At 34.8% G+C, this 13,613-nt stretch overlaps 1 protein-coding gene across 2 annotated transcripts in view; it reads right to left on the bottom strand.

Annotated features, from left to right (window-relative positions):
* Positions 1–13,613, bottom strand: part of LOC140143762 (atrial natriuretic peptide receptor 1-like) — a gene marked incomplete at its 5' end in the record, with an annotated part of 39,231 nt that overhangs the window by 11,738 nt on the left and 13,880 nt on the right. The window contains 4 exon segments of one of the 2 annotated variants that reach the window (XM_072165576.1): positions 5,042–5,166; positions 8,049–8,140; positions 8,942–9,040; positions 12,138–12,312. In XM_072165576.1, coding sequence (XP_072021677.1) covers positions 5,042–5,166; positions 8,049–8,140; positions 8,942–9,040; positions 12,138–12,312 — 491 coding nt within the window. 2 annotated transcript variants of the gene reach the window in all.

Below are 13,613 nucleotides of genomic sequence, written 5' to 3'. Positions count from 1 at the left end.
TCATATTTGTATATACAGGGTGAGTCAAAAAAAGTGCAATAGAGCAAAGAATCGATATTTATATAAGAACCAAGTTGAACTTTCCCATTATTGAAAGTTTCTACAAATACCACACTCAAAAGTCACCTTCTGTGAAAAAATGAAGTGACAGGCTTCTACCGTTTAATTTGTATGAGTCCTTTTGCTGCGATACCTAATTTCATTATTTGTCCACGAGGTACCATGTATTTTGAATGGGAGCACACAATGTACGATAAATGCACCAGCTCTGACACTGACTTTAACTTTAAAAAAGGTTGATTTTTGCGTTATTTTTATTTCTTTTTTCTGTTCAAACAAACTTTCTAACATTACTTTAAGTCCTTCATACCTCACTCGACTCCAACTCCAGTTTGTTTTAATACCAATATGTCCAACTTACTGGATATTTTGTAATTCACTCAACTTCAATTTGGCGCATTTCATTTCGACATTTGAAAACCCCGCCTACAAATTTATATGGTTTTGATAGAGAATAAACATCTTTAAAATAAAGGGAAAATGAAATTAACAACAAACAATGTTTATTTTCCTTAAACAAGACCAAAGGCAATAACAATTTGGGTGCTCCATTTTATTTCAATGCCAATGAGGTTAAGAAAATGGCAGTTGTTCCAAATCTACCTTACACAGAGTGGGCTGATATTCAAATTTTATATGTCTCTTGGACAAACATTAAAATTGGGTATCGCTATAAAATGTGTCATAAAAATAAAACGGTAAATGCTAATTCCTTGATCTTTTCACACAAGATCACTAATGGATATGTTATTTGTAAAATGTTTTAAAACCTAAAAGGTTCAACTCGGTTGTTAAATAAAAATGGATTCTTTTCTCTATTGCACTTTTTTTGACTCACCCTGTAGTTTTACTTTTAAATGAAATAAAGAACTTTAAAGGAAAAAAAGCGGACAATAATCAAGAGAATCTGGAAAAAGAAATGAAACAGTCCAACCTGTTACGAATAACACCATTTTAATCCAGTAATAAAATTAAAGACAAAAATATGAATACCAACCATCGTTTCCAGTTGAGACCAATATACTGTAAGGATTCGCCTAGTGGCGCACATGATAAATTTTACGTAATAATAGAGAGAACCTTCCACTATAAATCCAAAAAAGTATTAAGGGTCTGTGCCCTTGTTTGCTGGTGGAATTATTACGGGAGGGCATTTTTAGTTTGTGCTTAAAATTCCAGTTATGTCAAGGGAGTCCATATATGCGCCATTAGGTGAATCTTTACGGTATATTAAATTGGTCCCAAGTTTCCAGCCTAAAAAAATCGCTTCATAAGAATGAAAACAATTTTGTAGATAATACGAAGAAATACAGTTTGATCTAGAATATCCAGCATGTATCATTAGAAAATCTGGCAAAATACATTGGGTTAGTGCTGCCCCTGTAAGAATCTATTAACACAATTATCTATATTATGCCGATAGTGGGAACTACATATAAGTTGGAAAAAGACTGGACGGGAAAATCGGTTTAGTTTAGTTAGTCTTGATGTACCATTTAGTAAACATGTTCAAACAACGACATCGTTGATTGAATATGGATGAAAACAAAGCAGCATTCAATGATATCTATAACACTTTTTTCAACCTATAATTTATGTCAAGACTCTTATAACGTCATGGATTTATAGAGAATACCGTGTTCGCAGTTGTTCGCTGCACCTACGCTAGTTAGGCTTTGCGTAATACGTGACTGACTGATATGACGCACACGTAGTGGTACTTTGTCCTGAAGAAGTCAGAGCTACTCCTGACGAAAGCTTGACAGTTCTAAACTTGTCCGACGGCGAACCCGCTAAAAACCCACTAATTGTTATGAATTCCCGTCGTAAAAGCCTATCTCACAATTTGACGCACACTTGTGTGAAATTACACATGCGTAATGACGCCCAATAAAAACCAAATAATTTGTGCAATTTATAAGTTGAACAAAGTATAGTTTGATCGCTACAGAAGAGCAATTGACTCATGACCAATAAGACAGTCAGCTACATCCTGCGCCTTAAGATACCATTCATTTTATTGGTCAAAATGCAATGGCTATCTGGCGATTGAACTATAAATTCCGGCTTAAGTAAAAAACTCATACATTTTTACGTGCTGAAACATTAGCTATATATGATACAATCATGCAAGAAGCGTTGCAATAAGTAGAACTCGTAGAAGAGTAAGCATTCAGCGGGGATTTTTTTAGATCTAATTTTTTCATCACATCTGTAAAAGGTACACCTAAATTTTAAGTACCATTTGGGATACTTTTAACTAACTTGATAATACTAATATTACAGTAGCAAATCTTTGTCTCTTTATATTATGCAATTTTATGATTTTGAAAAGAAAGAAAATAAGTCTTTTGCATGTGTCTCAGAAAATAAGTTTTGTGCAAGTTTGTCAAAATGCAAATATTTTGGATTAATTCCAATGATTTCCTTGTTTCCCTTCTTTCCAATAAACATATAGGGCTTATTAGACCTATATAATGTTTGTTACTTTAAAAGATGTGATATAAACCAAGTCCAAATAATTCCATCCAAATGCGAGACTCTTTGCATCCCAGCTCTTTGCATCCCACAGCCATGAACATGAAGCGAAGTTAACTATGCCGGTACACACTCACGTACTCTCAGTAAGTACTGCTAGTGTCTATTAAAATGCACTATTACGTTTCACACATTCAATAAAGTACTACAGTAATCACTCCATGATGGGACAAATGCACATGACAAATACCGACAGCAGTAAAAAGTGCTGTTACAGTTAACATGCAGGTTATGTTTGGATGTTAGTGATGCATTGATAATACCATTCACTGAAACAGGTGTATTAAGTTGAATACCAATATCTGAATATTCACATGTTCTACTCTATTAGGTCTTTCAGTGAAAATACAATAGTAACATTCGACTTGAACCATTTCAGTCAGAGATGCCACTATAGTACCACACAACAAGCCTAAAACTGGTGAAAAAAGCCGGTAATAGAGCGTAAATTTGGGGTAAAAGTTCAAAAACGGGCTGAAATTTAAAAAAAAAAAGAGTGCATGGGAAAGTGACATCTCTGATTATGACTGGATGAATTGGCTTTTCCAGAAAATAAATGCCCTGACCCATAAGAATTTTTTATGACGTTTGGAAATTTAAACTGTTGACTTTTGCTAACTTGCAAATAACATATTCCATACAAATATACCACTTGTTTAAGAAAGCGTGCTAATTTCATAAAATAACACTTCGAAATTGGACAATAATAGCTAGATGTTCTGGTTTCAGCACAACAAATTAGTCACTGAGGGCAGAGAGATTTAAAAACCTGGAATAGCCAATTAAATGATGGATGGCAATGTTAGGTATGATGGATTAGTAATTCTACATTAAGGAATTGATGGATTAATGAGTTGATGATGAACCACTATTTTTGCAGCCAGTCATTTTGTTTATCCCATGCTACTTGTGACACATATTTTGCGATGCAGATTTTGTGATACAGATACTTCAGTTCAAGGTCATAAAGTTTTCTTCACGTGCTTGTATCCTGCTCACTAAAGTGGACTAAAAACACCAGAAATGAATTCCTCAAACACTCGCGAGATCGCGTGCAAATTTTTACGCCCGGAAATGCATTAATGCTGTGCTGGTTTGCATGGTTTGGCTTGCACACACATGATGCATTCAGACTTTTTCGTGAAAGTGGGCAATGATAAAATTAAAAATGATAAATCAGTAGGCCTACGGTGTGTTTTTACAAAACAGCAATTTGAACCAATTTTGATTTGCAACAAGCAGATTACTTAGTATAAGATGTTAAATATCATTCGGCAGTCACGGCACAAATACAATGGAAAAATAGGTCACGCGAACGAGGTTAGTATGTTTAATTAAATGCATAATATGAAGACGAAGCTGAGCGCATTCGTTACTTGAAGCTTATCAAGTATATCAAGTCGGCATATAGTTTGGATAACACAGTTGCAAAGTCTTAACAAAATATTGTCTGAAGTACGGCAAAAAGAGCCCGCCACAAAAAGGCCGCCTCCAATGCAATTACTGTGCGATAACCATCGTGTTATTGTTTCATGGCATTAAATTCAGTTATATTTGACCACATTAGACACACAAGTAGTTATCTTAAGGCTTTCTCAGTAGCATTATTTGTACATTTCAAACGGGCAAAAACAATGATAATGGTACTCTGCTAATGACCATGCAATTAAGGACTTTGATTTGGTTTATTTTTTAAACAAATTGATGACAATCAGAAGCTGATCCGAGCGGAATTTTGCATGCTTTATTTGTTTTTAAAAGCACATGCCGCGCTATCATTCGTTGACCTATTTGCGCGTAATGGCTTGAAAAGGGTACATTTGCTTTGAACATGTTGAAGCTTTTTATCTTAGTGTAGTGGTTAACAGTGGTTGTTTTTATACATAAACGCAGTATTTTGAGTCCTGCTTTTTTGTTTTGATTTTTGTTACATTTATATTAAAAATCGTATGATTATTACGTACGCCTAATTACCACAATGCTCATGCATATTGTTTGCTTCATTATTCATGCATCATCGGGGACGTCATCATGGTCACAGGCTCAAACCTTCTTTCAAACCAGGTATATACCTTTGTACCGGAAGTACATCTATAGGGTCGCGGTCCTGCCTTTGTATGACCACATTAATAAATTATGTAAATAGGAATGGTGCCCATCACTGAAAATATGCAACAACATCAAGGAATGGTACAAGTTCAATACACGAGTTAGTTTGCGCAATTTAGTAAAATAATTAATGGTGGTATGGGAAGGTTAACTTCTTTTTTTAAATGTAAATGTTATGGTAATGAAACAATTATTCATAAATATGGTAATGAAGCAGTTATTATTCATATTGTGCACCACAGATCTGGGCCGAAACTATGTTATGGTAACAAAAAGGTATATGTATGATAAATATGTTATTCTAGTATTTTTGTTGGCGATATCGCTATATTACCCATTGATTGCATGTTGAGATATTCTGGATATTCTCGGATTACTTGGATTAGAGCTAAGTCTCCTCTTTGTATTTACTTGGTCCTTTTCACCACATAACCAGTATGTAGTTCGTACACCTTTTCCCTGTGGGGTTGGAACAAAATATAACATACAAGATACAAAGGATTAAAAAAGATAACATGAAACTGCTAGTCATTTCAAACAGGGTGATACTTTAACACTACCTTAAGCTATTTGCAAATGCAACTAAACACGGGTCATGTAGTTCACCTTAATTCTATACGTAACTTGGTTTTCCCGCCATTTTGAGGCAACATCCCGCCAATTCGTGGTAAGTTAGCTTTGGTCTATATTCTCAGCTACATATTGTGCGTTTCTATTGATGTGGTATACCATCTGCATCTTAAGGGAAAGTCTCGTTACGACCTACATAGACGTCTACTACAGAGGTAAACGGTCCCAGAATGCATTGCTCTCTGCATCGTATACTAAAACAACTTTGGGCACTTTGTTTTGATTAAAGGTGTACTTTTCCCCCAAAATAACACTTCTTCATTGACTTGGGTACATTCTCTGAATAAAAGGGTAGGATATAAAAGCAGTGTCAGATAGTACAGACGGTGAAAAACTAGCGAGGCGGTAGTAGCACTCTTTCGTCATATTCAAATGTGGGGCGATCTAAAGATAATGTTATTATTATTATTATTTTTTAGGAGAATGTGGAAGGTCGCTAAAAAGAATTGTTTATATTTTGGTAAATCTATTGTGGGGTGCATTTTATTAGCTTTTATTTTTACTTTACATCGGTGACAGTAAACGCTTTTATTAAGCTTCTAAAACAAGGACGCAACCTAGTTTTAATCTTGGTAAAGGTTGTTAGTATGCTGAATGAATACGTTGGTCAACAGCAAGAAGTGACTTACTTGTAGCCAATAAACTCAGTCATACTATATTGTGCAATGCGATACGATTCAGCTTATTGGTCAGTGCCTTAACTCGTATATCGCTAGCGACAAGAGTATACATCTAACTTATGTGTGTACAGTGTTCACCTACTTTTAGTTTTCCTTTAAAACTAACCTTCCTTTTACGATAAAACTTAATTAAAACTGTCAGTAAAGTAACATTCGTGTTTGTAACACATAAATACGATCTTCCTGCGTGGAACTCTGGGAAGGATTAAGGGCGCGAATTGAAGACAAGGTTTGGCTTGGGGTACAACTTAGTAGGAAAAACTGACGAGTCCCATCTCCAAAATCTAATTATTGTACTAAATTCTGAAATGCAGCTTTGTACCAAAAAATGTAGCCAATTATATTTGTGTTTGCTTTTTGTTTGTTTAGTATTCCAATACTTGGAGAGGAATAATTGTTGGTGATACCTTCATAAAACGATCAAATACGGTATAGTGCATTCATGCATTACATATACTTATAAATTCAAATCTACAAGTTTACCATGGGGACATGGGCGCGGCCATTACACATACTATGAGCAAAAGTAAAAAATGACTATTGCAAAAATTCGGAAGATTTGGCATCCTGTAATATATGACAAACTAATTGGAGAGAAAAGTTATCGAAATCCGTTAATTTTATGTTTTTATTTGAAAAAAAAAAATGAGCGACACGTTGCTGAGGTCAACTGCCTTGCCATTGAAAAGTACAGGAGGACTACCCGCTGTGCTGGGGTCAACTCTCCAGACTAACTGACGCTCAGTCATAATGGCAGCCTCCAGTGTTCTCTCTTACGAATTTATAAACTCGATTTTATAAAAATGGCATACATAGCTGTTTTAGGTCTATATAGGACACCCAGGAATAGATTACCAGTGAGGCATAATAATCTGCACTATATTGTGTTCTGGCTTAAAACAAGTAAGCCACCTTTAAGTGGCTTACTTACAAGTGAAATAAAAATGTTTACTTACAAGTGAAACTTTAACAATTCGACTACGATAAGCATGCCATAAAAAGTGGGTAAGTAAATGAATAAATCGAACTACAAGTAACAGATGTGAAAATAGACTAACATTTACACCACCGTCATGCTCTTCTGCAATATGTGTGTAATACAAATCAAGCAAGTGCAGTACAATTAAAACAATTTAATTAAATAATTAACTAGAGACATTTATGATAGTTGACGTCATGCAATGTGTCAGTAAATGACGTGCGCTATGTTTCCCGGGGGCATATTTTACTTCAGAACCATTCGTAGCTGTTGTATGTTCAATATCTTTTGGCAATTATTGAACTTTAATGGCATGCAGGGTTTGTAATTTCATAGGAACTCTTCTGATATACTAGTACTCCACTTGATAATTGTTTGCTAAATGTACACAAAATATTGTGGTTAATAAACTTTAAATCTGTATAAAAAGACGATAAAGAGGCACACAATATAATATTTAAGACCGGTATAAAATGTCCATATGGTAACGACTTTTGGCTAATTATTTGTATGCAAATTGTCATTGCAAAATTACCAAAACCTTCATTTATAGTACAGTAACCATCCAGGGATTTCAATATTTCTGTACAAGTTCTACTGAAAGAAAATTCAGAAATGTAAAGACTTATTATGTTGTTCGATGTTCCTGCCCACAAATAATTTTAATACTGGCTGAATAATTGGGTATTTAATTTGCTATTATATAAATTTACATGTTTCGATATGCAAACAAATTCATATTTTTTGGAACCAACGAAACAGTACTAATACTACCCAAGTTTGGTTAAGTTTTATTCAAGTTAGTGAACACTATGTACTCAGTAATTGTGTACAAATACTTATCCAAATGGAGCTATTTTACCCATCTTATATGTTATATTCTGTGCCCATAGATATTTAATATCATAACACTTGGTAACATTTTGCACAAGTATAATACAACAGTGTATTGGTAACTTTTGCACTTGGTGCATAGTTGAAGTATAGATTTTGTTTATGAAGTATTCTCAGCCACCTGTACATCTATTATTGAATATGACGTCATGCCTTACCTTCATTTCCACCTGTCCCCTTAGATCTATTTGGAATGTACCGAATAACTCCAGTATCTGCCGAGTTTCTTCGCTGATATGAATTTTCAATGCTAGAAATTGACGAAATAAACACATTTTACAAAGGTGAGATAGGTTACCAAATATATATTTATCAAATATTAAAAACCTTCCGTATATCATGTTTCTATATCCCTCACATCTGTAACACCTTGTGACATTTTAAGCGTGGAATGCAGTTTTCTTTCAATGGCTTAGAATAACAGAATTGAAAATCATAGTTGGTTGGTTTCAGTCCGATATTTATTTTGTGTAATTTATTGGTAGTGAGGAAATCACTACTGGGTATCCAAAGTCATCCAATAAATGTAATATGAATTAACAGTAGATGTGATTCAGGCACAATCTTTTATATTTTACACTCATCTTGATATTTTCTTTCGTCGATGACACCTTGTGATTGCAAACGTTAACTCTGACCAAAGAGTCCTGCACCCGCCCTCTACGATCTCATTTATTTAAAATTCGCGTAATATTGAATATCCCCCATCAATCCAAACGTTCGTTTTGGAGTAACAAAAGTTACAATAGGCTACTAATAGTGTATATACCTTCCTCGAGTCAGTAATTTAGATATTGCTTTTTATTGAATCTCATAATGTAATGATGCAAAACAATACAAAAGTAAACATTTCAGAAAGAAAATGATGCAAGGAATCCAACTAGCATAACAGATTCCTGCAAACATTAATAGTTTTTGAGAGAATCTCAAAATTTGATTTCACTTTAGGACTATAGGATTAAAAGGAAATATGGACTAACAGTTAAACATAAAAAATCTATATATCTATAAAACAAAATCCAATAAAAAAGAAGCCAGTGTATTAACTCACGTTCTCCATTTGATTCCATTCTAGATGCTGTGTTGACTGTGTCACCGAATAGACAATATCTTGGCATTTTCAAACCTACCACACCAGCAACGCAAGAGCCTACAAACGAAAAATTATATCCAGTTAACAGTTGAATATGTACTACAAGTCATAGTTGTTTTGTAGGTACGAAATACATACCTCTACATTTTAAATATGTCTTTCATATTTGACAGATATATGGTTTAGTAACTTCATGACCCAGGCTTCAAGATACGTTAAATTCACACCATTTCACCATCTTGCCTTTTCTTCTTCCATGATTATTAGGGGCAGGTAACGTGAAGTTTTCTATATCAATGCATTAACATTATTCTAAAGTATGCCATTACACCTCATAATCTCTGAGGAAAGTTGTGGTATGCAATTGACACTGTTAAAGTCGGCAATGTTAATTCTGTTGCCTACACAACATATCATGTAATGTTGTTTCTAGGAAATGATTTGATAATCATGCCAGCTATTTACAAACTTCCTTGAATTTCTCGTGTTAAAGTTTTGAAAAAGAAAATCAAATGCCACTGTTCTGCAGAACAAGAATCTACTTTCCGTATTTTATTTCAGTTTGTAATTGCACAGCAATGTGAACATATCGCTCTCTTTACCGCCTGCTTATACAACCTCATGTAACAAATATGCATCAGAAATAATTTGAATATAAATTACACTGATTGAATTACACATATGTTGAAGACAAAACAAGTATGTTTATCAAGCTATTGAATTGCATTAAATTCCCTGCCCTACATTTAGTTAAAAAATATATATTGGGATTATATTCAGATCTAGCGATATGTGAGTGAAGTAGTAATGTATGGTTTGGATCAATATCATGCAATGATACTTTTTCAAACATGTAAGTTGATTCGGACGCCTATGCTCAAAACAAAAGGCGCATTGTATTCATAGAGAAGAAACAGATATGTGATGATGAGTAAATTTTGTATTCAGAAAGTAGGCCAGCTGGGTACATAATTAACCAAATGCCCTCACTGTATCACTCACTGTCGCCTCCTGTCTCCCCCAGATTGAACCCCTAGACTTAAGTAATCTTTGATATATATCCCCCTAAACTGAACCCATGATATTGAGTAATCTTTGATATATGCCCCTAAACTGAACCCCTGATATTGAGTAATCTTTGATATGTCCCCCTAAGCTGAGCCCCTGGTATTAAGTAATCTTTGAAAATCCCCTAAACTCAGCTCCTGGTATTAAATAATCTTTGATATATCCCCCCTGAACTCAGCCCCTGGTATTAAATAGTCTTTGATATATCCCCTAAACTCAGCCCCTGGTTTTAAATAATCTTTGATATATCCCCCTGAACTCAGCCCCTGGTATTAAATAATCTTTGATATATCACCCCTGAACTCAGCCCCTGGTATTAAATAATCTTTGATATATCCCCTAAACTCAGCCCCTGGTATTAAATAATCTTTGATATATCACCCCTGAACTCAGCCCCTGGTATTAAATAATCTTTGATATATCCCCTAAACTCAGCCCCTGGTATTAAATAATCTTTGATATATCCCCCTGAACTAAGCCCCTGGTATTAAATAATCTTTGATATATCCCCCCTGAACTGAGCCCCTGGTATTAAAATAATCTTTGATATATCCCCCTAAACTGAGCCCCTGATATTGAGTAATCTTTGATATATCCCCTAAACTGAGCCCCTGGTATTGAGTATCTTTGATATATCCCCTAAACTCAGCCCCTGGTATTAAATAATCTTTGATATATCCCCTGAACTAAGCCCCTGGTATTGAGTAATCTTTGATATATATCCCCCCTGAACTAAGCCCCTGGTATTGGGTAATCTTTGATATATATCCCCTGAACTAAGCCCTGGTATTGAGTAATCTTTGATATATCCCTAAACTCAGCCCCTGGTATTAAATAATCTTTGATATATCCCCTAAACTAAGCCCCTGGTATTGAGTAATCTTTGATATATCCCCCTAAACCGAGCCCCTGTGTTGAGTAATCTTTGGAATATCTACATGGACCATATTGTTTGGCGCCATTATTGTTCTGACCCAGTTGGATTGGGCGCGATTGATAATTACCACCTCACTTGCCAATGGTCTGTTTATCTTCATGTTGATTATTTGGTTGAAGGAAAAAACACAATAACCCCGATTGCTTAGCCTACTTCGGTATAAATCGAAAAAAGATGGATACACGTCATTGCCATTGGTCTGTTTATTCTCCATGTTGATTATTTGGTTGAAGGGAAAAAAACCTCAATAACCCCAATTGTCTTAGCCTAGTTCGGTAAGAATCGAAGGAAGATAGATAACAGTCCTTGCCAATGGTCTGTTTTTCTTCATGTTGATTTATTTATTTTGGGTAAATTGTTTTAGCCAATGGAGGCTGGGAGGATTGACGACTAATCTCTTTTGCCAATGGTCTGTTTATCTTCATGTTGATTATGTTCGTAAGTGGAAACTCAATATCTTATCGTGATGTATGGGGATGCCCCTTTTCTTGCTCATGTGTTTCAAAAAGTTCTAATGTTACGATAACGGATAGTTAAAAGGTTACAAGTCAACCGTAGTGATATACATTTGCGAAAACCCTTTTCCATAAAATGAAAAAATATCTTGACGCTGATTGTTTCTTTAAAGCGAAAACGGTACATAGCGGATATGACTAGGTAGAGGTGCATTGGAAAAGATAAGCTTCAAGATGTATAGGTAAAATTATGAAGGAACCCATTTATCACAGCTCTGTTTGTCTTCATCCTGATTATTTAGCTTCAAGATGGGAATTGGAGTATCTCATAAGTCTGCATCTTTTAATTGATAGCTTCAGGAAGGCTCCAAAAACTGTCGCGTTGTAGGTTGGCTTCACATTAGTGAGGAGCATTAGTGTTACTGTAACTGTTACTGGAAATTATTTTAGGGAGAAATGTGATTGACATCATCTACAATAACATTACCATCACGATTTCTGACAATGATCATTAGAAACGGAAATAGTAAAGGTACAAAATAAAATAACCACAATCCTTTTCCCCATAACTTTGTATATATTATTCGAATGACTATTATTCTGACACACTAACACTGAAGCTAGCAACAGGACAATACATACACATTTATTATTTGTATAAAATAGTTTCAACCTTTTCATTGTGTCAACGAACCTGAGTGTAGACCAATTCTAAGCTTGAGCGAGGCTTCGGGTCTATGCCTGATTCTGAAGGACTTGATAGCCTGGAGGAGAGCTAGTGACATTCTGGCAATTTCTCGGGCATGGAAATCACCATTGCGAACTGGTAATCCCGAGACCACCATATAGGCATCTCCGATGGTTTCAACCTGAAGCAAAGTAAGATGTACAAATCCAGAAGTCAGTGCAAGAAGTGTTATTATATTTAGATGTGTACAATATAAAATGCAACAATATGGCAGGCAGGCACCAATTGCATATAGAGCCTTCTTGTACTAATCCCACACAATATATTATTTTTGTATTGATACAATAAATACGGGATTTGCACCAGATCTATAGTTTTCAGTCCAATGCTATACTCATTATGTAAATCAATATAATATTGAAAAATAACACTTTGATGTTTTGCAAAAGTTCATTCTACAAATCATATACTTTTAAACCTTGCTTGATTTATCGTTGTTAATGAGTTATGTACGTTTATGTAAGTGTTGCAGGTGTTTCAGCCCTCCTACAACATAACTCAAGAACCACAGGACCTACAAAAGTATATCTGTGATATTTGAATTCTTCTACACACTCGCTATGAAATGAGCAATGCGATTTTTGCCCAAGCTGACTACCATTCGCAAGATGCTGTAAACTACCAAATCGCAACACTTAGTGTCAAACCTGAAATGCATTACTTCCATCTTATTCTTCAAACATCCCTTCAAAAGAATTTACAAAGCTACTACATCACAAGAAATGTGGTGTTGTACTCATGGCATCTACTTGACCATGTTGATGTGTGTAACATTCTTTACCAACAGATAGATTGTATGATTGTTTTTTTCAGGAAAATTATTCGAAAACAAAAGCGACACTGCTATTTTCACAAAGGCGATAAGTAGCCCTTTAGCCCTTCATGGATTTACACATTTGATTTAAGGTGGTACGAAAGGCAAAATCAAGTTGCTCTGATTGAGATTAAAATAGACTTGTTGCAGAGAGATATGCAAAATAATCTTAATTCCAAAATTTGAGCCAAATCGGACAAACGGTTTTTGAGATATTGCTGTTGAAAGATTCGTTGTATTCTATTGTTTTTGCCAATATATTGATGAAGTTAATGAGGAAAATTGGCAAAATGTGCCCATTAATATTAATTGTGCCAATATTTTCCCAATATTTTATGAATAAACCTTCATACTACTTTTACCTTTAAATTTTGACCTGAAACTTTGCCAATGTGTCTCTATGACCTAAACCTTTAACATGTGATTTCCCCGCCCATCTAATTTGCATATTTGCATAATTAATTAGCTTTAAGTATAATGCTAATTAATTATGCAAATATGCAAATTAGATGGGCGGAAAATCACATGTTAATGTTTTAGGCCATGGAAACACATTGGCAACGTTTCATGTCAAAATCATATAAAAATAAAAGTAGTATGAAGGTTTA

This window comes from Amphiura filiformis, unplaced genomic scaffold (assembly GCF_039555335.1).
Source record: "Amphiura filiformis unplaced genomic scaffold, Afil_fr2py scaffold_27, whole genome shotgun sequence".
Lineage (NCBI taxonomy): Eukaryota > Metazoa > Echinodermata > Ophiuroidea > Amphilepidida > Amphiuridae > Amphiura > Amphiura filiformis.
The sequence above is the reverse complement of the archived record's forward strand: the minus strand, read 5'-3'. Positions and strand labels throughout refer to the sequence as shown.